Genomic DNA, 25,546 nt, shown 5'->3' on the forward strand with positions numbered 1-25,546 from the left:
ATTTCTTTCGAACAGTTGTCTTTCGAATAATTATTTTTCGAAAAATCGTCCGCACACAAATTTTAATTAGCTTTGTATAGGACGGGAATGAATGCTTTTACTAGTTGCATGATAGATGTAAATAATAATAATATAGTAATAAGTTACTAGTGTAGTTTAGCAGCATGTAATTTAATAGATAAAGCTCATTTGTCGACTTTCTATAGCTTAAATCTGGTGTTTTTCTCTAAAGGTCTTTAGTCAAGAGAGATCTCATAAGAAGTATTGCTTAGCTCATCTCTTCACGGATATAAGGTTTGATGGCGGAATTCTTGGGCTTGCTTACGTAGGGTCCCCTCGCCCGACTTCTGTTGGTGGAGTCTGCACTAATGGTGTGTATTTTTATGTTACTGAAGCTTTTTTGTTTAGTTTGATTTTGCCAAGTATATTTAGCTTTTGAAATAACATTTCAACAATTTATCCTAGACATAATTTGCTATTTCTTCATCAAAGGAAGAGAGTTATCTAGAAAAATTTAAAATGCTAGAATATTTCCTCTCATATAATGACAACCCTATCCCCCTAGAGATAAGGTAAGCTACCACTGTTGGGTATTACTGGAAGTTTACTTCAGGCTCAGCCTCTGCTATTACAATAACCTATTCTTGTACCCTTGGTTAAAATGGCAAGACCTTTTTATGTGTTTATTCCTACACAGATATAAACTTCTTAGTAATTTATATGAGGTTTACTACTAATCATGTTTTCTACAACCGACTAATCAAAATTTTTGTTGATTGCATCATGCTCCTTGCTGTTTAAATGCAAAGAAAGTGCAAGGAGCAAGCGGGAGGTTGCTCACCATCTCTCCTCGCAACACTGCTGGTGGGGAAGTGAAGAGGTTGGTCTCTCAATCCCTCTCTACCGTCGAGCCTTTTGCATTCATCTTATACCTTTTGGTGTTTAGTTCTCTTTTATGTGTTTTTTCTTAATTCACAGTCATTTGAGTTATTATTTACTAATTGTGAGTTACGAGTGATTGCTTCTGTCCAGTAAACCTCAGAATCCAGGTTTTTTTTGCCCAGGACGGCATAGCGACTATTGTGGCATCCTTTTAAGCCGGGTGGACATAGAGGTGCACCCTCTGTGTCCTTCTTGCCTAGACAAGGGAATCTCTGTAAATTCTTTAAGGAGTGAACTCCCTTGCAATGGGACAGGTATTTTTTCTTGTTGCAGGAATCTTAACGAGATATCTACGTTGCGAAGTCATCCCCCACGGGAGTTAGAGAAATCTCATTTTATGCGACAAAACCTCCCTTCAGTTTTATTTTTATATTTTTCAGAACAGTGAAAGCATCTTCTTGTTCCTGGAGGACATTAAAGTTAAGTGTATCTTTTTCTTCTGTACCGAGGCATTCTTATTACCAGTCTCCAGCTCATATTACAGGTAATGAGAAAGGTCTGCCCCTAATCCTAGGCGCCCTCGGTAGAAAACTCCTCTAAAGAGTGCCCGTAATGAATAAAGAGATTTGTCATTTCTCTATTATAAGGGTGGCTGGACTGCTTTGGCTGTATCCATCCGCCAAAAGAGTTAACAATGCCTTTATGTTCAAAACAGGCCTCTCCTTCCAAGCTTAATTATGCTGTGAAGTCGAGTGAAACTATTACTGCCCTACCAAGAATTTCTTTGAAGGATCTAAATAGGCTGAACGTTCAGATTAACAAATCTGAATGCGCCGCTTTATCGAAAGAGGATGACGTCACTGTGTGCGCCGCCTTAGCTCAGCGTGGGATGTCATCACGTGCACCAACCATGCTGCGAATGAAGAATTTTTCTTCATGTACAAGACAAGCTTACAACTTGTCCGTGGGTTTTCCCGCAAACACAGATTATGTTAGTGCGTGAGAACTTTTCTCCGCAATGCATCAAGGTAGGAAACATTCTCCCTAAAAGTCTGGGTGGTGGCCTAAATTATGGCACCATAGACAGGATTGATAAGCATAGAAAGAGCATCTGCTCAGGGGATTTCCCTTCACGTATCCTGAAAGGTGAAGATAGGAAAGAACCCTTTTCCCTACGCCTGCAGTGGAACTTCATAGTGACCTAAAGAGCCAACCTGACTAAAAGGCTTAGATGAGGCCCGTGATAGATTTGATGCAAAGGCGTTTCAGTCGATAATCCATTTGCTTGTAATGTACCGAAACTGGGAAAGAAGTTTACCTTGGGCCTACCTCTGCCTCCTTATCTTGCCTTAATGTGCTTACAGCTGGAGAAAGGAAGGATGTTCGAGACGAATTAAGCACTCCTTATAATCCTGACAGCTGGATTAATGCTAAACTAACTGGCGCCACCGCTGTGAGTGCTAGCGACGACCCAAGACAAGTGAACCCTCTCGGAACCTCTTATGTCGGTTTCAGAGACGCCTCAAGCTACAAGGATTAGGAACCTTATCCTTCGCTAGACAAAGTAGACATGGCCCATGCCATAGGTGCTATTTATGGCTGAGTTTTGGTAACTTTCTCTTGCCTTGTGAACCTTGTAAACTCAGAGAGACTTCAATTCTTCTGCCTCACATTCAGTGGCTAGAGGCAAATGTTCTTTAACGGGAGTGAGCTGGACTCCTCCTGTTCTTTCTCCACCTCCTAAAGGAAAGGAAGGATGTGCAATGAAGAGTTAAGATCTTAGTTACCTTTGAAACGGAACAACCAAATTAGGACATGATAAATAGTAACTCCAGAGAACCTCAATGCACGCGCAAGTACTAGCTCTGGTGATGTATCCCCCTAGAGGTTCCTATGTAAGGCTTAGAAACCTCGCAACTTATTAAGATTATGAGCCTCATCCATCATTTGGATGGATTTGACGAGCCTCCTCGTACACAAATCGCTAATAAGACTGTACGCTGCTGATTCGTATGAAATGCTTATGTATAATGTTCCTATGGCCGAGACCTGGCTAATAGGAATAACATTATTTTGAATGTAGAATAACGTGGGATGACGGTTTTCTTATGGTTATTAATATCCGTCCTTTCAGGCTAATGTAGTAATTAGGAAATGAATTTTGGGGAAAATTCTGTTGATTTATTTCATACTAATCCAGAATTTATTGACATTCCCTGTGCCTACTCACTTTGAGAGGTTTTTAGTTTGTTAACCCTTTTACTCCCAAAGGACATACTGGTATGTTTCACAAAACTCATCCCTTTACCCCCGTGGACGTACCGGTACGTCCTTGCAAAAAACTGCTATTTACATTTTTTTTTTTGCATATTTTTTATAATTTTTTGAGAAACTTCAGGTATTTTCCAAGAGAATGAGACCAACCTGACCTCTCTATGACAAAAATTAAGGCTGTTAGAGCAATTTAAAAAAAATATATAACAAAATGTGCTTGAAAAAAAAAATAACCCCTGGGGGTGAAGTGTTGGAAAGTTCCAAATAGCCTGAGGGTAAAAGGGTTAATATATTTAATGTTACTGAGGAGATATTTATAGTTTAATATATTTAATGTTACTGAGGAGATATTTATAGTTTGATATATTTAATGTTACTGAGGAGATATTTATAGTTTAATATATTTAATGTTACTGAAGAGATATTTATAGTTTAATATATTTAATGTTACTGGGGAGATATTTATAGTTGAATATATTTAATGTTACTGAAGAGATATTTATAGTTTAATATATTTAATGTTACTGAGAAGATATTTATAGTTGAATATATTTAATGTTACTGAGGAGATATTTATAGTTTAATACATTTAATGTTACTGAGGAGATATTTATAGTTTAATATATTTAATGTTACTGTGGAGATATTTATAGTTTAATATATTTAATGTTACTGAGGACATATTTATAGTTTAATATATTTAATGTTACTGAAGAGATATTTATAGTTTAATATATTTAATGTTACTGAGGAGATATGTATAGTTTAATATATTTAATGTTACTGAGAAGATATTTATAGTTTAATATATTTTGTTACTAAGGAAATATATATAGTATGAAATGTTGTTAATGAGCAAATATATTTAGGTAACAGTAAAAATCCTTTACTGTTGATAAAATTATTTAATGTTTTCTAGTATTTTCCACTTACTAGTATATTGTTCGTTATAACTAACCAAATGGCAACCCTAGTTATAAAACTAAAAGCCTAAACATGGGAAAGAACCTCAGGAAAGAAAAGAAATGAAGTAAAGAATAAATTATAAAAAAGAAATAAAATAAATAAATTATATTAAGGTAGATAATGTTAGGTACTATAAACTATTAACTTACATTATTATAGTTATTATTATTATCATCAGCCAAGCTACAACCTTATTTGAAAAAGCAAAATGCTACAAGCCAAAGGGATGTGGAAAGGAAATTGAGAAGTAGTGAATATGTGAGAAATGCCAGTAAAAAAAAATAATAGTATAGATTAAGATTAGTAGCAACTTTAAATAGATAAGTCATGGACAAAACGGGGAAATGAGACTGATGTCAACTTGTTAGATAGAAAAGTATTTGCAACAAGTTTGAACCCCTAAAGCCCCCTGGATTCAAATACCAAATTAGGAAGTTCATTCCACAATATGCTCACAGCTGGCGTAAAACTTCTGAAATACTCTATAGGTCTGGGAACATCTGAATTCGAAGACTGGTCAGAATTATGAAAACTCCTATACAGTAGGCACAAAGATTAACTGAACGGCATTGCCATAGATTAATATCCAAATCAGTGATAAGGAATTTGATAGAATTTAAGATTTTGTCTTAACAAATTTTCAAGCAAGAATCACCTCTAGAATTTTAAATGAGTTGTATACTATATACAAGAAAAATCTTGATGTTGAGGATCCACTGTCCTTGCCATAATTACAATCATACAGTATATATGAGTTTTGCTATGGTTCAATTTCATCCCCCATAATTTGCACCCTACTAATGTTAGCTAGATGTTCAAGGAATGGAATATTTGCAAAGAGAGTACCATCATCTGCATATGCAGCTTGTTTTCAAGGGCAAATTAAATATTAAGTAATGCATATATAATAGGAAAATTAATGGGCTGCGAATACTACCCTGAGGGACACAAGATATTACATTCCCATAGTTACTCGTGTGACTATCAACAACTTTTTGCAATCTATTACTTAGACATTCAAAAATAATGTTAAGAAAGGACCCACCTACTCCCAAATGTTTTAGTTTGCAAAGAGTTGCCTTAAAGGCAGCTCTAATATCAAGGATAATCCTACAATCCTCTTCACCATATTCAAGGGATTTCTGTACAGCACTGGTAATTATAAGATGAGCGTCACATGCTACAAGGCATTTGCGAAAACCAAACTGCAAAGTAGGGAACATAGGATCGCCTTAAGCATATCTATTTAGACGTATGAAACAAGAATAATATGAACCTGCTCAATGGAAAAGTACCCACACCAAGTTTTAACTGTTAATGTTCCCTCTTACTGAGAAGTATTGTGCTTTATGAAAAAAAAAGTGAAAGTTGTTAGGAATAACAGGAACTATATTTGTTCAAGAAATGAAATTCATTTAAGATAAACTATTTAAATGACTTGTGTATTTTTTTCCTTACTGTATGTTTTTTTCTTACATTTTAATTTTTTTCCCTAGACTATTTTAAGGAAGGCCGAAAACTCTACTTGAACTCGGGTTTGAGTTCTTCGAGGAATCATTACAACAAGAAAGTTGTCACCCGTGAAGCTGAACTCGTGGCAACCCACGAATTTGGTCACAACTGGGGCTCAGAGCATGACCCAGACAACCCAGAGTGTAGTCCTCGATCCAAAAATGGGGGCTCCTATGTTATGTATACGTACTCTGTGTCAGGGTATGACGTCAATAATAATGTAAGTACATACCACAATTTTTCATTTAGTAAAGTGATAATTGTTTAAGTATATATATATATATATATATATATATATATATATATATATATATATGTATATATATATATATATATATATATATATGTGTATATATATATATATATATATATATATATATATATATATATATATATATATATATATATATATATATATACACACACATAGATAGATAGATAGATAGATATGTAGAGTATATATATATATATATATATATATATATATATATATATATATATATATATATATATAATATTTGAATAAATATCATAATTTAATTTTTCAGTTTTGGTTGTGGGTCTTATCTATATCAAATAATTAGAGATACAAGACTAAGAATAGAAGAAACGTAAATTTGGTTAAATATTGCGTGGTACAGTATAAGTATTGTATTGTGTTTTAGAATAGCAGATTCTTCTCTTTAATATATTTTTATACTTATATTGCTAGTCTGGTAATCATTTTATATGCCTCTTCCCCCAGAAATTCTCTCCGTGCAGTCTCCGATCTATTCGAAAAGTGTTGCTCGCAAAATCCCCTCGATGTTTTATACAACCCCAAGAGTCATACTGTGGAAATCAGAGAGTTGAAGGGGATGAAGAATGTGATGCTGGTCTTGAAGGACTCGACAATATTGATAGGTGCTGTGACAAAAACTGTAAACTCCGTTTTGGAGCCAGTTGTAGTGATAGAAATTCCCCATGCTGCCATAACTGTCAGTTCATGAGTCAAGGTGTAAAATGTAGGGAGGAACAACCAACGTTATGTAAGAATGAAGCAAGATGCGTAGGGACAAAAGCTGAATGTCCCACCCCTAAACCAATGGAAGATGGTACACCATGTATTGAAAAAGGCCAGTGTTTACAGGGGAGATGCTTGCCCTTCTGTGAAACCCTTGGTAAACAGAGCTGCATGTGTGACACAGGTAAGCAATGTTGAGATATTTAATTTTGTATTGAGGGTCAATGTTTTTCAAGTAATGGTAATTTATTTTTCTTCCTTATTTTACACATGATATAAAGCCTATTAGGAAGGTCATTCAGAGTTGGGGTAATATTAACCCTTTTACCCCCAGGCTATTTGGAACTTTCCAGCCCTTAGCCCCCAGCGGTTATTTTTTTCAAGCACATTTTGCATTATATTTTTTTTAAATTGCTCTAACAGCTTTAATTTTCATCATAGAAAGGTCAGGTTGGTCTCATTCTCTTGGAAAATGCCTGAAGTTTCTCAAACAATTATCAAAATTATGAAAAAAATGTAAATAGCAGTTTTTTGCAAGGACGTACCGGTACGTCCATGGCGGTAAAGGGATGAGTTTTGTGAAACGTACCAGTACGTCCTTTGGGGGTAAAAGGGTTAAGGGAAAAGCCCCCAGTTGCACTGACACCAAAAAATTAAGGTAAATAAATGAATTGGTATTGTACAAGCCAATGATACCATATGTTGGCTTAGATTGCTATTAATAATTTGATTGCGTGTGAAGGACTCTAGTATAAATAATGGTTTGGAATTAAAGTTTTTGGCTGATTTATGTTACTTGCAAATTTTCTCATTAAAAGGGTTTAAAAAAATTGTCCTGCATCTGACAGCCAAAGACAGGCCCTTCTGTTGATCGACTGCCATATGCTATTGGCAATCTATATGGCATTGCTGCCCCAGTATCAGGCCTTATAGTCCAAATTTCATACAGCCATCCATATGTATTGCTTAACTCTGTGTTATTTACTTTAATATGTTACTAATACAGAGCCCCCCTTAATAATCTGGTAATAGATACCCGAAGACCTACTTTTATCTTGAGTGATTTTGGGAACAGTTCAAAATTAATCAATGAGAATTAAATTTTTGACATTGCATCATTGAGACTGTAAGACTGATTGTTAACATGACATGCATTTGGCTATTCCTTAACTTCCCTCAAATGAACCATAAGAAAAAATAGACTTAAATAAGATCTCCCCCAGCCATACAGTATCACTTAATAAAAACTGAAGTACATAACTTCATACTTGAATTTCTTTTGAGTTCATTCAAAACTGTTCAGAGAACATTATTACATAGGTACAGTCTTGATGCATTTATGGTTGATGCAATAATGCTTAAGTCTTGCATAATAGGAGGTGTATGTTGCGTTTGTGGATCTGGCGAAAGCTTATGATGGAGTTGATAGGGAAGCGATGCGGAATGTGATGAGGTTATATGGAATTGGTGGAAGGTTGTTGCAAGCAGTGAAAAGATTCTACAAAGTTAGTAAAGTGTGTGCTAGGATAGGAAATGAAGTGAGCGATTGGTTTCCGGTGAGAGTGGGGCTGAGACGGATGTGTGATGTCGCCATGGCTGTTTGATTTGTATATTGTGATGAAGTGGTGAGAGAGGTGAATGCTCGAGTGCTTGGACGAGGATTGAAACTGGTAGACGAGAATGACCATGAATGGGAGGTAAATCAGTTGTTGTTTGCGGATGATACTGTACTGGTTGCAGATGTGGAAGAGAAACTTGGCCGATTAGTAACAGCATTTGGAAGTGTATGTAAGAGAATAAAGTTGAGAGTTAATGTGGGTAAGAGTAAGGTCATGAGATGTATGAGAAGGGAACGTGGTGCGAGGTTATCATGTTGAATGGAGAGTTACTTGAGGAGGTGGATCAGTTTAAGTACTTGGGGTCGGTTGCTGCAGAAAATGGTGGAGTGGAAGCAGATGTATGTCAGTGAGTGAATGAAAGATGGTAAGTGTTGGGGGCAGTGAAGGGAGTGGTAAAGAATAGAGGGTTGGGCATAAATATAAAGAGAGTTCTGTATGAGAAATTGATTGTACTAACTGAGATGTATGAATCGGAGTTGTGGGGGATGAAATGAAATTGACGGAGAGACAGAAATTGAATGTGTTCGAGATGAAGTGTCTAAGGAGTATGGCTGGTGTATCTCAAGTAGATATGGTTAGGAACAAAGTTGTGAGGGTTTGAATGGGTGTAAGAAATGAGTTATCAGCCAGAGTGGATATGAATATATGAATGTGTTGAGGTGATTTGGCCATGTTGAAAAAATGGAAAATGGCTGTCTGCTAAAGAAGTTGATGAATGCAAGAGTTGATGGGAGAAGTACAAGAGGAAGGCCAAGGTTTGGGTGGATGGATGGAGTGAAGAAAGCTCTGGGTGATAGAAGGATAGATGTGAGAGAGGCAAGAGAGCGTGCTTGAAATAGGAGTGAATGGTGAGCGATTGTGACGCAGTTCCGGTAGGCCCTGCTGCTGCCTTCGGTTGCCTTGGATGAACGCGGAGGTAGCAGCAGTAAGGGATTCAGCGTCATGAAACTTCATCTGTGGTGGATAACGGGGAAGGATGGGGTGTGGCACCCTAGCAGTACCAGCCGAACTCGGTTGAGTCCCTTGTCAGGCTGAGAGGAACGTAGAGAGTACAGGTCCCCTTTTTTTCATTTTTTTTATGTCGGCTACCCCCCAAAATTGGGGGAAGTGCCTTTGTATATGTATGTATGAAGTTGAGTATAGCATGTTTTCTGAAACTTGTGTTTGATTGGTAAAATGCTTCTGATCAAATATTGCCTTGTTTTAAGAATTGTGGATTTTTAATGGCTTATTTCATCAATAATGAAACACATCTCTTATGATTTGAGGTAAATTATCAAAAAATGAAAAACATAAAGCAATTGAGTAAAGGAATGCAAAAAATTACTCATTTAAACTGAATTTTAAACTACAATAAAGTGTATGTGATGTGTACAGTCAGTATGTTGCTGTATGTAATATAATTTTATATTTTCTCAGTTGTAAATGCATGCCAAAGGTGCTGTCGCAAAGCTTCCAATGAAACTTGTGAACCTGTCGATGCAGAAGACATTCTCCAGAATGGTACACCATGCTTCCAAGGATTTTGCAACGAGGTATGTTTTAATAGGTTATTATATTAGGTAAGTTTTTTATTCACTTTTTAAAATGTTGGAGACTTTTGTTCATAAGTATAGTACATACTATATCCCGTACGGGGATATTGTCTGTATTATAAGTAGACAATATCTAAAGGGTTTTGACGACCCTTCGGTCCGGAGTCAATTCTTTTCTCTCATACTGTCCCCTCATTTCTTTCATCCCTCTATATTTTCTGTCCAATCCCTTATCAAACCTTACTTCTCGCTATCTCTTCCCCTGCCAACTCGCCATGGGCCAGCGCGGCAGGGTATAGCCCACAATCTCCCCAAATGAGTTACAACCACAGACAAAATAGTACATGCTGTAGATGTATTATTTAGATATATAAATAGTGATATATCAAATGCTAATAAGATTATCTTATCAATCCATTGAGGTTTTTGTAGAATCCCAAATTTGTCTGCAAAATTATTATTATTATTATTATTATTATTATTATTATTATTATTATTATTATTATTACTAGCCAAGCTACAACCTTAGTTGGAAAAGCAAGATGCTATAAGCCCAAGGGCTCCAATAGGGAAAATAGCCCAGTGAAGAAAGGAAATAAGGAAATAAACAAATGATGAGAACAAATTAACAATAAATCATTCTAAAAACAGTAACAACGTCAAAACAGATGTCATATACTGTATAAACTGTTAACAACATAAAAAAACAAATCACGTTATGACTACTGTACTTGTCATAGTTTTATTTTGATAAGTATTGCAAATAAATTTGTATTTTATGAAGCTAGTTATGGTGCTATTTTGAAGCCGAATACAATACTGTACCCAGTTTGTTCCTACGTGTATATGAATCTTTTGTCCTTTGAAGTAGAGAATACCTTTAGTGTTGCTGGAACTCCCATTGAACTCGTCAGTGAGGTACTTCACAACAGGTGGTGTGTGATGGCGAGTAGCTCTGCCCACCCGCATGTCAGTCTCTTCACTTGAATTAATTTCTAAAAAGTGAATGCTGGCCGTCATTTGCATTGATTATGGATGTTTATCTTTTTGATCTTGTGATATTAACCCTTTTACCCCCAAAGGATGTACTGGTACGTTTCACAAAACCCATCCCTTTACCCCCATGGATGTACCGGTACGTCCTTGCAAAAAAATGCTTTAAAAATTTTTTTTTTGCATATTTTTGATAATTTTTTGAGAAAATTCAGGCATTTTCCAAGAGAATGAGACCAACCTGACCTCTCTATGACAAAAATTAAAGCTGTTAGAGCAATTTAAAAAAATTATACTGCAAAATGTGCTGGGAAAAAAATAACCCCCTGGGGGTTAAGGGTTGGAAATTTCCAAAGAGCCAGGGGGTAAAAGGGTTAAAGCTCTCTTGATGGACCTTGATGCTTATGGAGGTGTAGACCTAAATGGTAATTTTCCTTTATTTTTTTTATAAAGACTGCAGTTTTCATAGCTCCAAAGTTATTTGTGATTTTGCACAAAGCCCTCAGAAGAATATTGAAAGTTCAATGGCAGGACAGGATTAGAAATGAAACTATAAGAGAGATTACTCAAGTGCCTTGTGTGGATGAGATCATGGTGAGGGGTAGATGGAGATGGTTTGGGCATGCTCTTCACATTCCCCAAGAGAGATTAATTCACCAAACTTTCAACTGGGCTCTACAAGGCACTGCAAAAGTTAGTTGGAAGACCCAGGCCTACTTGGCCTAGGATTATGAAACATGAAGTAGGAGATGATGAATGGAGAATTATTGATTTCAAAGCTCAAAGACGACTGGTGAAATCTAACTGAGGCCCTTTGCATTAGTAGGTGTAGGAGATGATAATGATGATGATAATTGTGTTTTTTATTATCCTATTCTAAAAGCAAATTTGTCATAAAGAATAAAGAGAAAAAAGTTTTTTTTTTATTCATGACAGAATTGTAACAGGACTTTTTTAATAAAATATTAATTTTTAAAAAAATTTGGAAAAAAATCATAAAAGAATATGTAAAATTTCTAAATTTCATCATGCCATGGAGATTTATGTATAACAAAGTTACCATGTTACAATTTTCACAACAATTGATGAGATTTTTTTAGTATAATAGAAATATAGAAATATTAAAGAAATTACATTTTATTAAAAGAAAATAAGTATTTTTCTGAGTGCTGTAAAATTTACTATGAAGATAACATAATATATATCTAAAGTATTTTTAGATATAAGGTAATATTGGGTAAATTTTAATACATGACAGCTGGTCTTCTTAGGGCCCACACCCTTTTAAGTCCGCTGGTGACATTGAAAAAAGAAGGGTCTGGTACAGCTTAATGCCTCTACCAAAGTTGGTTGTGAGTTGGCTCTGGGTCCTAAATTACTAGTGTGTATTACCCCTGCTGCTGGCATCTCCACGGCTCCTTCTTTGAAAAAAGAAGCCTCTGGTACAAGTTAGGGCTTCTAATAAAAGTTAGTCGTGAGTTGGCACTGGTTCATAGATTACCAGTACGTGTTGCCCCTGCTGCTGGGATCACCGCGACCCCTGTGCTCCTCACCCCGACACCTGTGCCTGTGGTTCGGGAGTCCATTGCTCCCTCAGGCTGTGTGTCTGTTGCCAGCCCCAGTGAAAGGGCCTACCACTTCCAATAAGTTTTCCCCAGTGCTGTGCTTCCTGTTAGAACAACCAGTGTGGTTTCTCTCTTTGGGGTAGCTTCATTGTCGATGGTCTCTCGGAGCCCAATTCCTCCGCTTGCAGAGCCTGTGGTGAGGATTGATGTGGGAGAAGCAAACGTATTCTCCTTCCTCTTCCAATTCTGATTCAGTCATTCTTAAGTAGTGGCAGTCCAGGAAGGCCAGTTGTAGTCTTAAGGAAAGGATACCACTTCTCTTCTAGGTTGGTGGGACTTGAGACACCTGTGTGGTTCCTGGCCCTCTGTGTCTCGGTTAAAGTGAAACTGGCTACTCAGTGTATGGGGTATACCCAACCACCCACCAGTAAGTATGTAAACCTTGTTATGAATTTAAACAGATAAGTTCCAGCTTTGCTGAAATCTTAGTACTATAAAAGGACTTTGGTTTGTATAGTTAGAAAAAATACAAATTATTGTATTTTTAGAATTTCGGATTTTGAAAACCAGGAACTAATTACCTTCCAATTTTGTTCTAAATTCTATTACTAAAACAAAATTATAAGTTCAAAAACTCAATCAAAAAGGAAGTTGCTAGAAGGTTGTCTTTATACCAATGTCGACGAAAATATGCACTGTCTCGCAATTAAGTATCAGAATTATATCTTTTTCTATTAAAATTTGGTTTTCCCTTATTTAAAAAGGAAGTTCATGAAACTTTAAAATTTATCTTATGTCATCAATTCTGCAGCTAAAACAGAACCACATCCCGACACCATTCTCCGACTTTTAACCGAGTACAGTATAACTTTTTAGCCAGAATTCTAATGGTTTGTTGTGGAAATAAGCTCTTCGTCATGCCCTGATTACGCTTCAGATTATTGTATAGTAGAATTACTTTACAATTACATGTGTATTTATTTTAAACTTCAAGCATAGGATTATAATTTTTACCAAAACTTCTATTTTCAGGGTAAATGTGAGAAGGTTGTGCAAGATTTTGTTGAACGTCTTTGGAGCATCATTGAAAAAGCCAACATTGACACAGTATTGACAATGATAAAAGACAACATTGTGGGCACCGTCCTCATCATCTCTGTTATCATTTGGATACCAGCATCATTCATTTTTAGTTATATTGACCATCGACGCCGGGAGGAGTTTCGCAAGTATGTTGACTGGTATTACAGTCCCGAGCTTATTCATCCTACTGACAGTGTGCGCATTATTGATAGCAAGCGTACTAGATTTCATAAAGCTAACTGTTCCTTAACAAGTTCTAAACACATGGGCACTGTCAGGAGCCAAGGCCTGGCTGCTCGACATCCTCCAGAAGGAGCAGAATGTTTGCAAGCTCTGAAAACCCCGCGGTCCCCTCAGCATTATGCAACTAACACTACTACTAACAAGTCACGAGAATGATTATTTAATTTTTTTTTTTTTATTGAAAAAATTAGATACCTCATTTTGCTTATAAACTCAGAAATTTAAGAATGAAGGTAGATATAATTTTAATACTTCATATTAACAGTTAGTCAGACTTCTGCCCTGTTAACTAATACTGTGTATTACAGTAATGTTTTGAGTACGTAATAAGTTATGTTTTGTAGTGGTCATCTTACGCAAGAAGTATAACATATTTTATCATTTGTTCGTGCATTAATTTCTGTGTGGTACTGCCTATTAATGATATTTTTTTTTTTTACTTACAATTTGCACATACATATATGGTAGGAGGATAACTTCTGTGGTAGGCATATTCAATGCCTACTAAGTTGTAATAAGATAAGTTTTTGATACACATTATTTAATGTACTGTATATGATGTCTCTGATGTGGAAATCTCACGAGAAACATATTGGTCAGTATCTGGAAGATTATCTTTATACTTGCTCTATCTTGACAACTGATACAATCTCCTCTTCTTGAGATGAACAAAAAGCAAGCTTAAGGAGCGGGGAGAAGGTAGTCCTTATTTGATTAATCGGCTTCTATAAATCTTTTTTTGTTATAGAAAGGACATTAGTATGTCCTTATCAAGTGACTCCTGCCTAGAAGAATCAGTCAATGGACAGCTTTTACTTTCTATTTATGGGGCAAGTTGCAAAGGACAGACAAAGCATTAGAAGATTGAGCCTGGAACTCAAGAGTCTGAAGATTTTGGAAGAGTTTAACAAAATATTTGAATGACACTGCTGTCTAGTCTCCACACACTTCATAAGGAGATTTTAGAAACTTTATTCCCAAAACAAGATCTTTTTCAATGAGTGACAGAAAAATTATTTTGCCTCATATACTAATGTACATGTACTGAGGCATAGTAATCGATAATGCACAGGAATGTTGGGAAGTAACTCTAGATCATTTACATCTGTTAGGGAGATGGATCTCACAGGAGTCAACTCTGTATATCAATTGCCTAGAGCTTCTAGTAATATTCATACTCTTCAGGACCAAGGAAGACTGTGGCGGCATTTTCAGACAATATGGTGGCACTAGTCTACATCTGAAACCAAGGGGGTACAAGGTTACCTTCCCTGTACCGGATAGCAGAGCTTCTGTTAACTTGGACAAGTTTGAGAGGAATAAGCCTTCTGCTTCAGTTTGTTCTGGGAAAATTTAACATCTTTGCAGCTCAGCTAAACAGGAAGATTTAAGTTCTTCCAAATGAATGGTTGCTACATACTTCAGTATGTCTAAATTGCAACATCACTGAACAAAAGGTAGAGGTGTTTTGTTTTGTTCCAGATCCTTCAGCATTGAAGGTAGATGGCCTTTTACAAGACTGGTCAAATCTAGATCTTTACACATTCTCATTGTTTCCCATGGTTCACCAGTCGTGGAACAAGTATAGGATGACTCTCAATAGCCCAATTTTGAACTAAAGGCAATGTTGTACAGGTCTGTGGTCTCTCATGTCAGAATGTCCGAGAAAGTTGCCGTTCAAAACTAGTCTGCTCAGACAATTAATTTCAAAAGTGTTTCATTCAAACCTGTCCATACTACATCTAACTACATGGAGACTATCAATATTATTGTCAGTAACAAATGGTTTTCAGTCCTCTAGGTTCTTTTATAGGTTCTAAAAGTACCATCGTTTTGTATCGAGACACTGGAATGTTCATTTTAGTGGTGCCAATCTAAGAATGTATCAGTGACAATAACTAGCCAAGACAATATTGTTAAATTTGTACATTTCCTTTTTGAAAAGAAACTTTTTAATTTCAGCCATTAAGGGATGTAGGTCATTGCTTATTTCCGTACTCATTCAGTTTAGGTATTATGATGGGTGTATTTAAGGTTTTACAATTGAAAGGCTTCCAGTAGTCAGGTCTATTTTTGGAATTTGATGTGGGTTTACAGTATTTTAAGGTTCAGCTTTTGAACTGTTTGAAAATCTTCTACTTGTAGATTTCTTGGGATAGATTTCACTGTTCCAGCTAAATGTATATTTAACTACAAGCCCTATCTTTTAAGGTAGGCTTTGGGGAGCATAAGAGGATTTTGTCTTTAGCCTTCCTTCATAGCAAAAAGAAATGCCAACATATAAATTTGCAGTGGTTCAAGTTCATTATCTTGACCACAAGATATGAAGTTTGCTAACCTTCCTTGAAGATTCCAGGATCAAGAGGTTCAGTCTTCCTGGTCAGGCCCGCAATGGGCACTCAATTATGTTTGGGGTCTGTGTTGTAAAAGTCTTTAAAACACCAAAGGCCGGTCTCAGCCACTTGGAGTGAGGGTATAGTAGAAGAATTTTCTCAAGAGTTTTGTTGTTTTTTGTAAATTCTAAATCATTGGATGACAGATAAAGGCTTCACTTGTAGCACTATCCATTTAACTGAACCGATTTCCTGGGTAAACGGTAGAAATTATATTTCATTTCAGTAAGGTTTGGAGAGGGCAGCTCTTGAAGAGCCTTTCTCGCATAGTGACACTGAATAGTCTATAAGTGTGAAGATGTGTAGGGACTATTTAAGTCATTGAACCTATGGAAGTGAGGTTGTTTTTAGAAAATTCTTCCATGCAATAGAAGTCCGGGGGTAATTGATATCAGGATGAAGAGGCCTGCGAATCATTCCTGCAGCAGACAGTTTTAAGCTAACAGAATTATCCTCTTATATGTTGGGGAAGAACATTTTTATAAGTATTTTACTTTAAGTATTTTAGACAAAGCTGTATTACTCTTTTTAGCAGTAGAGTTTAGATTGCATTGAAAGTATCACTGATTATTTGAACATTTAATTTGGAATGTATGTATAATTAGTATGGCGTATATAAAGAAAATGGGAATTATTAAAATTCATAAACATGGAAGCGTAAATGGTACAGTCATTATTTAGATTTTATCTAAGGAAAAGTATAATAGAAGGGGTTTGATTAATCTAATTTGAATTAGTTGAACAGCAAATTCTGTCTCCTGAAATTTTCTAGGACATATTGTATCCCTTTTAAAAAGAAAAATGGATTTTTAGTTACAAAAGTTTATTTTTATGTCTTGCTAAGAAAGTATGATAAATGGTAACAGTCATTTTAGGTAAAAATAATGAAATATTAATGAAACATTTTTAATAAGGTACTGCAGTTATGAAGTTGCACCATCTGGTTTTAGAAGAACTTAATACAGCATTGCAGTAAGTGAACCCTTTTTCTTAAAACATAGAAATTGACTTAGGCAATTTTACTCACAATTTTTTGGAAAGCTGCTAATGTAGTTCTTGAATTGCATTGAGTGAAAGAGGTTTTGTATTAGAAATTTTATTTGTAGTAATGCAAAATGGAACAAAATCCAGTACAGTACATGCTTATTTAAGCCAAAAGCACTGAGAAGGTAGAAGAGTTCTGACACTGCCCATTGAACTAAACAATAAATTTTGTTTGACTATAAATATTAGTTGAAGCTGAATTTTATATTCGATTTTGCATGGTTTTTTTATTTAGTAGGCTACTCAATTCAACATCACACACCAAATTACTGTTCTGATAGACGAGAGTGATCATGAGGGGGAGGCAAACCAGTTGTTTGCGGATGGTAATGTACTGGTTGCAGACTCAGAGGAGAAGCTTGGTCGATTAGTGACAGTTTGGAAGGGTATGTGAGAGAAGGAAGTTGAGAGTTAATGTGGGTGAGAGTAAGGTTATGAGATGCACGAGAAGCGAGGTTGGTGCTAGGTTGAATGTCATGTTGAATGGAGAATTACTTCAGGAAGTAGATCAGTTTGAGTACTTGGTGTCTGTTGTTGCTGCAAATGGTGAAGTGGAGGCAGATATATGGCAGATAGTGAACGAAGGACGTAAATTGTTGGGGGCAGTGAAGGGAGTGGTAAAGAATAGAGGGTTAGGAACGAATGTAAAGAGAGTTCTGTATGAGAAAGTGATTGTACCAACTGTCATGTATGGATCGGAGTTGCGGGGAATGAAAGTGACGGAGAGACAGAAATTGAATGTGTTTGAGATGAAGTGTCTGAGGAATATGGCTGGTGTTTTTCAATATTAAACTTACCCGATAATCATGTAGCTGTCAACTCCGTTGCCCGACAGAATTCTATGGAGGGATACGCCAGCTATCACAATACTAGAAGGGGGTGTACTTACCAGCGCCACCTGTGGCCAGGTACTCAATCATTTGTTGTTGACACCTCCTCAATTATTCCTCTGTCGTGCTTCCGGCTAGACGTTCTGGGATACGCTCATGGTCTTCGAGTTTATTCATGGATATTTGGTGAAGTATTCTCTTAGATTAACGGCTGTCGCATACTGGAATCCTTTTTATATTAGCTAGTTAGCTTTTATATAAACTCTGATTAACGGTTAATGAATTTTTGCTTGTTTTTGGATCACCCTTTGACTTACTCTTTGAAACAAGATGTCTGACGTTTCGCAAGCTCCCTCCCATAGACGATGTAGGTCTTGCAATAGGCGTATTCCGAAGGTCTCGGTAGATCCTCACACCGCTTGTTCTGACTGTAGGGACAGGCCCTGTCTATTAGAAAATCGGTGTGAGGAGTGCGCCGGACTTTCGGAATTGGAATTTGTACGTCTTTTAAAATATTCATCCAAGTTAGAGAGAACTAGAGTTAGGAGAAGTTCTTCTCACTCTTCTATGTTTTCCTCACCTCATGATCCCCTACCTTTTCCTACCCCTGTAGTGGCTACCCCCGAACCTACTGTGTGCCCTCCGCCTGATATGTCAACTGTTTTGCGTGCTATTCAGGCTTTAGGAGATAAAGTAGAATCAGTGGTAAGTGACCATAAGTCTCTGATGGCCGAGGTTAAAGAACTGAAGGTCAAGAGTGCAGTGGGTGAAAATAGTGCCAGTGCTGTGACGAGTGCTAGTGTCTGTGCAGTGCCAAGTGCTAGTGGTGCCAGTGTGGTGCGTGAGGATTTTTTCTGTGCGAGCCAGTCGTCCTCCCAGTCCGGGACCTCTTGCAAGCTCCCATGCCCAGGGGAGAAGCAATGTCGAAGGGCTTAAGGGTTCGACAGGCCTTGTTAGGCGCACAGAATTATCCTCGGTGGTTGCGGGCGTGTCTTCCTTAGACCGTCACTCCCACCTGCAGACGATTGAGCCCGTCTTCTCGTCCGCTGATCTTCATGCAGGGAAGAAACGTTGGTCTCAGGTCTCGAGACCGCTTAAACGTAGAGTTCAGTCAGCGAGTGCTCAGCCAGGTTGCAGTCATTGGCTCAGCTCCGACTCGCCTCTGTCATCGGTCGACTGTACTCCGCCCAAGAGGAGTAAGGTTCTGCCTATACAGACCCCGACTGTGACTTTACCTCAGTCTGTTATCGTTTCTGCCGACCCCAAGTGGACCCTGCTTCAGTCCATGCAAGTTCAGCTTTCGGACTTGATGCGTGAGTGTCGGGCTGAGAGTGTTGCACCTCCTGCACTCCCTCCACCTGTTCTCGCTGCACCTGTGCTCGCCCAGCCTGCACCTGCTCCGCCTGTGCTCGCCCAGCCTGCACCTGCTCCGCCTGGTCGCAGCACCATCTGCCAGGCGTACGATGTTGAACCACTTTCGGAGTTTGCTGTTCACAGTGTTGTTCAGCCTCAGCCTTCTTTAAGACAACCCTTGCTTTGGGATCAGGAGAGTTACACTCTTCCTCCTCCTCCCCTTGCTGCTCCACCAGTGGTGCAACTCTCGGTTGGGGTACAACAACCTCTCCCCTCCGTGAGTCTGTCTGCTCAACCAGCGCTGCACCGAGTTCAACCCTCATCTAGGCAAGCTCATCTACACCATGCACTTGCCCCTCAGGAGCCTCAGCTTGCTAGAACTTTACCTTGTTCTGCGCAGCCTCAACCTTCTCATGCTCCACTCATCTCTCAGGAACAGGAACGGACTACTCCGCCTCCGTCCTCCGCTCAGCTGGTGCAATCCTTGGGTGCAACTCTTGCTAGGAGTCAACCTCCTTCACCCTTGCACCTGCCTTCTGCTCCGACTGTTGTTCAGCCTATGCAGTCTGAACCTCAGGTTTTCCCTCAAGTTGAGGAAACCTCTGTTGTTGTACCTACCCGTTCTGACTCTGCGGTTCAGCATTCTGGTCCTTTTGCTTCGCTACCTTCTGCTGATGAAGTGTCGGATGATGAGGAGGCACATCTTGATCCCTCATCAGACGTGGAGGAGTCTAAGCTTTCTCCATTGTCTGTTGATTTTAGAAAGGTCTTGGCTCTACTCAGGGAGCTTTACCCTGACCACTTCGTCTCTGCTGTTCCCCGCTCTCCTCCATCTGAGTTTTCGCTAGGCGTGCAACAAGCTAAGTCGAGCTATACTAAGCTTGTCCTAGCTAGATCCTCCAAGAGGGCCTTAAGGACCTTAGGGGAGTGGCTTCAGTCTAAACAACACCTGGGCAAGACTTCCTTCATGTTCCCTCCAACGAAGCTCGCATCGAAAGGTTGCGTTTGGTATGCCACAGGGGAAGCACCAGGCTTGGGAGTTCCTGCCTCTGCCCAGGCTGACTTCTCAAGTCTGGTGGACTCACCTAGGAGGACTGCGATGAGACGCTCGAAGGTTTGTTGGACCTTCTCAGACCTGGATCATCTTCTGAAAGGGTTGTTCAGAGCTTTCGAAATGTTCAACTTTCTCGACTGGTGCCTGGGAGCCCTCAGCAAGAAAACATCTCCTGCGGACAAAGACTCTGCCTTGTTAATTATGTCCTGCATGGATAAGGCCATCAGGGATGGATCGGGTGAGCTAGCGTCGTTATTTGTATCAGGGGTGTTGAAGAAAAGGGAACAACTGTGTACCTTCCTCTCAGCCAGCATTACACCGTGCCAGCGGTCACAGCTCCTTTTTGCTCCACTCTCAAAGTTCCTCTTTCCCGAGGAGCTAGTTAAGGACTTGTCGGCTGCCCTGATACAGAAGGACACGCACGATCTTGTAGCCTCATCGGCTCGTAAGTCTAAGGTTACCACCTCTGTCCCCAAGACTTATCGCTCTCCAGTGGCTGATACCCCGGCCACTAGGTTCATACCGCCCTTTCGTGGTAGAGCCCCCAGCCGAGGAAGCTCCCGTCCAGACTCTCACAGGGGCAAGTCTAAGAAAGGACCCAGGACATCTAAGGGAAAGCACTGACTCTCAGATTCTCCAGACAACAGTAGGAGCCAGGCTCAAGATCTTCTGAGTCGTCGTTGTCTGGAGAACCTCTCTTGGACTTTAGATCTAATCAGAGACCTAGGTCTATTAGTCAATATAGAGAAATCTCAACTCATTCCCTCCCAATCCATTGTGTACCTGGGAATGGAGATTCAGAGTCGGGATTTTCGGGCTTTTCCATCGGCCCCCAGGATAAACCAAGCCCTACAGTGCATCATGAGCATGCTGAAGAGGAGCAATTGCTCAGTGAGACAGTGGATGAGTCTCACAGGGACCCTCTCATCTCTGGCCCTGTTTGTCGAGCTAGGGAGACTCCACCTCCGCCCTCTTCAATTCCATCTTGCAGCTCATTGGGACAAGGGCTCGACTCTAGAAGCAGTCTCTATCCCTATCAACCAAGAGATGAAGACCACTCTCCGGTGGTGGAAGCACAATCTTCTTCTCAAGGAGGGTCTATCATTGGCCATCCAGACCCCCCATCTTCATCTCTTCTCGGATGCATCGGACTCGGGCTGGGGTGCGACCTTGGACGGACGGGAATGCTCAGGAGTATGGAACAAGGAACAAGGATTACTCCACATCAACTGCAAGGAACTGTTAGCAGTCCATCTTGCCCTGTTGAACTTCAAGTCCCTCCTGCTAGGCAAAGTGGTGGAGGTGAATTCAGACAACACCACAGCCTTGGCTTACATCTCCAAGCAAGGAGGGACCCATTCGAGGAGCCTTTACGAGATCGCAAGGGACCTCCTCATTTGGTCAGGAGGTCTAAACCTCACACTGGTCACGAGGTTCATCCAGGGCGATATGAATGTTTCAGCGGATCGCCTCAGCAGAAGGAATCAGGTCATTCCCACGGAATGGACCCTCCACAAGAGTGTGTGCAACAAACTTTGGACGTTGTGGGGTCAACCTACCATAGACCTGTTTGCCACCTCCATCACCAAGAGACTTCCGCTTTATTGTTCCCCTGTTCCAGACCCTGCAGCGGTTCATGTAGATGCTTTTCTTCTGAACTGGTCCCATCTCGACCTGTACGCATTCCCTCCGTTCAAGATTATAAACAAAGTTCTGCAGAAATTCGTCTCGCACGAAGGGACACGGCTGACGCTGGTTGCTCCCCTTTGGCCTGCAAGAGAATGGTACACAGAGGTACGTCAATGGCTAGTCGACTTCCCCAGGACTCTACCTCTAAGAGTGGACCTTCTACGTCAACCACACGTAGACAGGTTGCACCCAAACCTCCACGCTCTTCGACTGACTGCCTTCAGACTGTCGAAAGATTCGCTAGAGCTAGAGGCTTTTCGAAGGAGGCAGCCAGTGCGATTGCCAGAGCTAGAAGAATTTCCACTCGTAGAGTCTACCAGTCTAAGTGGGAGGTCTTCCGAAGCTGGTGTAGAGCCAATTCAATATCCTCTACCAATACCTCTGTGATCCAAATAGCTGACTTCCTTCTTCATCTTAGGAATGAGAGATCCCTTTCAACATCTACGATTAAAGGGTATAGGAGCATGTTGGCCTCAGTCCTCCGCCACAGGGGTTTGGACCTGTCTTCCAACAAGGACCTTCAAGACATTCTCAAGTCTTTTGAGACGTCTAAAGAACGTCGTCTTTCCACTCCAGGCTGGAATCTGGACGTAGTCTTAAGGTTCCTTATGACATCTAGGTTCGAACCTCTCCAGTCAGCTTCCTTCAAGGATCTTACCCTCAAGACTGCTTTTCTCGTTTGCCTTGCAACAGCTAAGAGAGTCAGTGAGGTTCATGCCTTCAGCAAGAACATTGGTTTCACAACCGAATCAGCTACATGTTCTTTTCAGCTTGGATTCCTAGCAAAGAACGAGCTTCCTTCACGTCCTTGGCCTAGATCGTTCGAAATACCTAGCCTCTCCAACATGGTAGGTAACGAACTAGAGAGAGTTCTTTGCCCTGTCAGAGCTCTCAAATATTATCTGAAGAGGTCTAAACCTATTCGAGGACAGTCAGAAGCCTTATGGTGTGCCATCAAGAAACCCTCGAGACCCATGTCCAAGAATGGGCTTTCGTACTATATAAGGCTTCTGATCAGAGAAGCACATTCTCACTTAAAGGAGGAAGACCTTGCATTGCTGAAGGTAAGGACCCACGAAGTAAGAGCTGTAGCTACTTCGTTGGCCTTTAATAAAAACCGTTCTCTGCAGAGCATTATGGATGCAACCTATTGGAGGAGCAAGTCAGTGTTTGCATCATTTTATCTGAAAGATGTCCAGTCTCTTTACGAGAACTGCTACACCCTGGGACCATTCGTAGCAGCGAGTGCAGTAGTAGGTGAGGGCTCAGCCACTACATTCCCATAATCCCATAACCTTTTTAACCTTTCTCTTGAATACTTTTATTGTTGTTTTTATGGTTGTTACGGTAGGCTAAGAAGCCTTCCGCATCCTTGGATTTGGCGGGTGGTCTATTCATTCTTGAGAAGCGCCTGGGTTAAAGGTTTGGTAGAGGTCCTTTAGTAGGGTTGCAACCCCTTGTACTTTGGCACCTTTGGGTTGATTCAGCCTCCAAGAGGAACGCTGCGCTCAGTAAGGAAGACGAACTTTAAATAAAAGGCAGAGTAACGGTTCTATTCGACTTCCTTACCAGGTACTTATTATTTCATTGTTATTTGAGATAACTGTTATATGAAATTTGGGATACTTAGCTATCCTTTAATCATGTACACTGGTTTTCACCCACCTCCCTGGGTGTGAATCAGCTACATGATTATCGGGTAAGTTTAATATTGAAAAATGTTATTTTTATTAATAAAATAAATTTTTGAATATACTTACCCGATAATCATGATTTAATCGACCCTCCCTTTCCTCCCCAGAGAGAACCAGTGGACCGAGGAATAATTGAGGAGGTGTCAACAACAAATGATTGAGTACCTGGCCACAGGTGGCGCTGGTAAGTACACCCCCTTCTAGTATTGTGATAGCTGGCGTATCCCTCCATAGAATTCTGTCGGGCAACGGAGTTGACAGCTACATGATTATCGGGTAAGTATATTCAAAAATTTATTTTATTAATAAAAATAACATATTTCGATAAGATAAGGTTAGGAATGAAGTAATAAGGGTTTGAATGGGTCTAAGAAATGATTTAGCAGCTTGAGTGGATATGAGTGAGTTGAGGTGGTTTGGCCATGTAGAGAGAATGGAGAGTGGCTGTCTGCTGAAGAAGGTGATGATTGCAAGAGTTAATGGGTGAAGTACAATAGGGAGTCCAATGTTTGGGTGGATGGATGGAGTGAAGAAATCTTTAGGTGATAAGTGGATAGATGTGAGAGAGAGGCAATGGTGCATGCAAGAAATAGGAATGAATGGCGAGCAATTGTTATGCAGTTACAGTAGGCCCTGCTGCTTCCTCTGGTTGCCTTAGCTGAGGTAGCAGTAGTAGGGGATGCAGCATATGAAACTTCATTTGGGGTAGATAACAGGGGAGGGTGGGCTGTGGCACCTTAGCAGTATCAGCCAAACTCAGCTGAATCCCTTATCAGGCTGGGAGGAGCGAAGAGAGGAAACAGATCTTTCATATTATGAAAGATCTGTTTTAATGTTGTTACTCTTTATAATTTTTTTTTTTAATTGTTCATTACCTCTCTTGTAGTTTATTTATTTCCTTATTTCCTTTTCTCATCGGGATATTTTTCCATGTTGGAGCTTTTGGGCTTAATAACATCCTGCTTTTTCATCTAAGATTGTATCTTAGCCAGTATTAATGATAATGATAATAGATAGCATGGATGCTCACATTCACGTTTCTAAAAAATCCACCCTCTATGAATTGCCTTTTATGTAATTTGGCACGGAGGATTAACCAGTTCAAAGTTCTGTACTTTGGTCTGACCATTGCACTTCAACCTTTTATAAGAATTCCCTTGACACCAAAAGTATGGGTACACAGAAATGGGGTAAGGCTCTCCAGATACATGGAGTACTAGTTAGTCTGTGTGTGTGTTTTATTTTGGCAGCAGGACTCTCAATATCTAATTAGCATTTTCCAGTTGTTAATACTGGGGTATTCAAGTCACCTGGGAGAATTAAGATTGGAACTGTTTGCAAGAGCTGCCTAGTTAACAATAGCCATGGGCATGATAAATGCTCTGATTCATCCAGTGATGATCAGGGTCCAATGAATCTCATTGTTACTTTAGAGGTTTCTCAGGAGGTCAAATCCTATGTCAAAGTAGTTTAATTGTTCTTTGGTCCTTCAATTCCCTTGATAAGTTAGTGCCATGTAGTTGGTTTTGAGTTTAATCTATGGGCAGTCTACCAGTATTCATTTCAAACAATGTACAAGCAGGTCTTTGAAAGTGGAAAGATTCAGAAGCTTTTTGGTTTGCTTCATCTTACTTTGGATGCTTTCCTGCTTTTGTGTGCATCAAGATATGGATAGACAGCTCACTTCCTGGTTTTTTGAGTAGCAGGGAATTGGTATCAGTTAGACAAGAAACATCAAATCCCAAGTACAGTATACTGGTTTATTTATGAAACACACTTATTTTTATTTTGAATGCAGAGAAATTCTTCTCATA

General features: G+C 39.3%; 1 protein-coding gene across 2 annotated transcripts in view; it reads left to right on the plus strand.

Annotated features, from left to right (window-relative positions):
• LOC137631154 (ADAM 17-like protease) overlaps positions 1 to 25,546 on the plus strand; it is a 71,012-nt gene that overhangs the window by 28,490 nt on the left and 16,976 nt on the right. For both annotated transcript variants that reach the window (XM_068362859.1, XM_068362858.1), the window contains exons 8-12: positions 233 to 371; positions 5,619 to 5,854; positions 6,380 to 6,821; positions 9,676 to 9,791; positions 13,382 to 13,578. In XM_068362859.1, coding sequence (XP_068218960.1) covers positions 233 to 371; positions 5,619 to 5,854; positions 6,380 to 6,821; positions 9,676 to 9,791; positions 13,382 to 13,578 — 1,130 coding nt within the window. The remainder of the gene's footprint in view (positions 1 to 232; positions 372 to 5,618; positions 5,855 to 6,379; positions 6,822 to 9,675; positions 9,792 to 13,381; positions 13,579 to 25,546) is intronic.

Source organism: Palaemon carinicauda, chromosome 39, assembly GCF_036898095.1.
Source record: "Palaemon carinicauda isolate YSFRI2023 chromosome 39, ASM3689809v2, whole genome shotgun sequence".
Classification (NCBI taxonomy): Eukaryota; Metazoa; Arthropoda; class Malacostraca; order Decapoda; family Palaemonidae; genus Palaemon; species Palaemon carinicauda.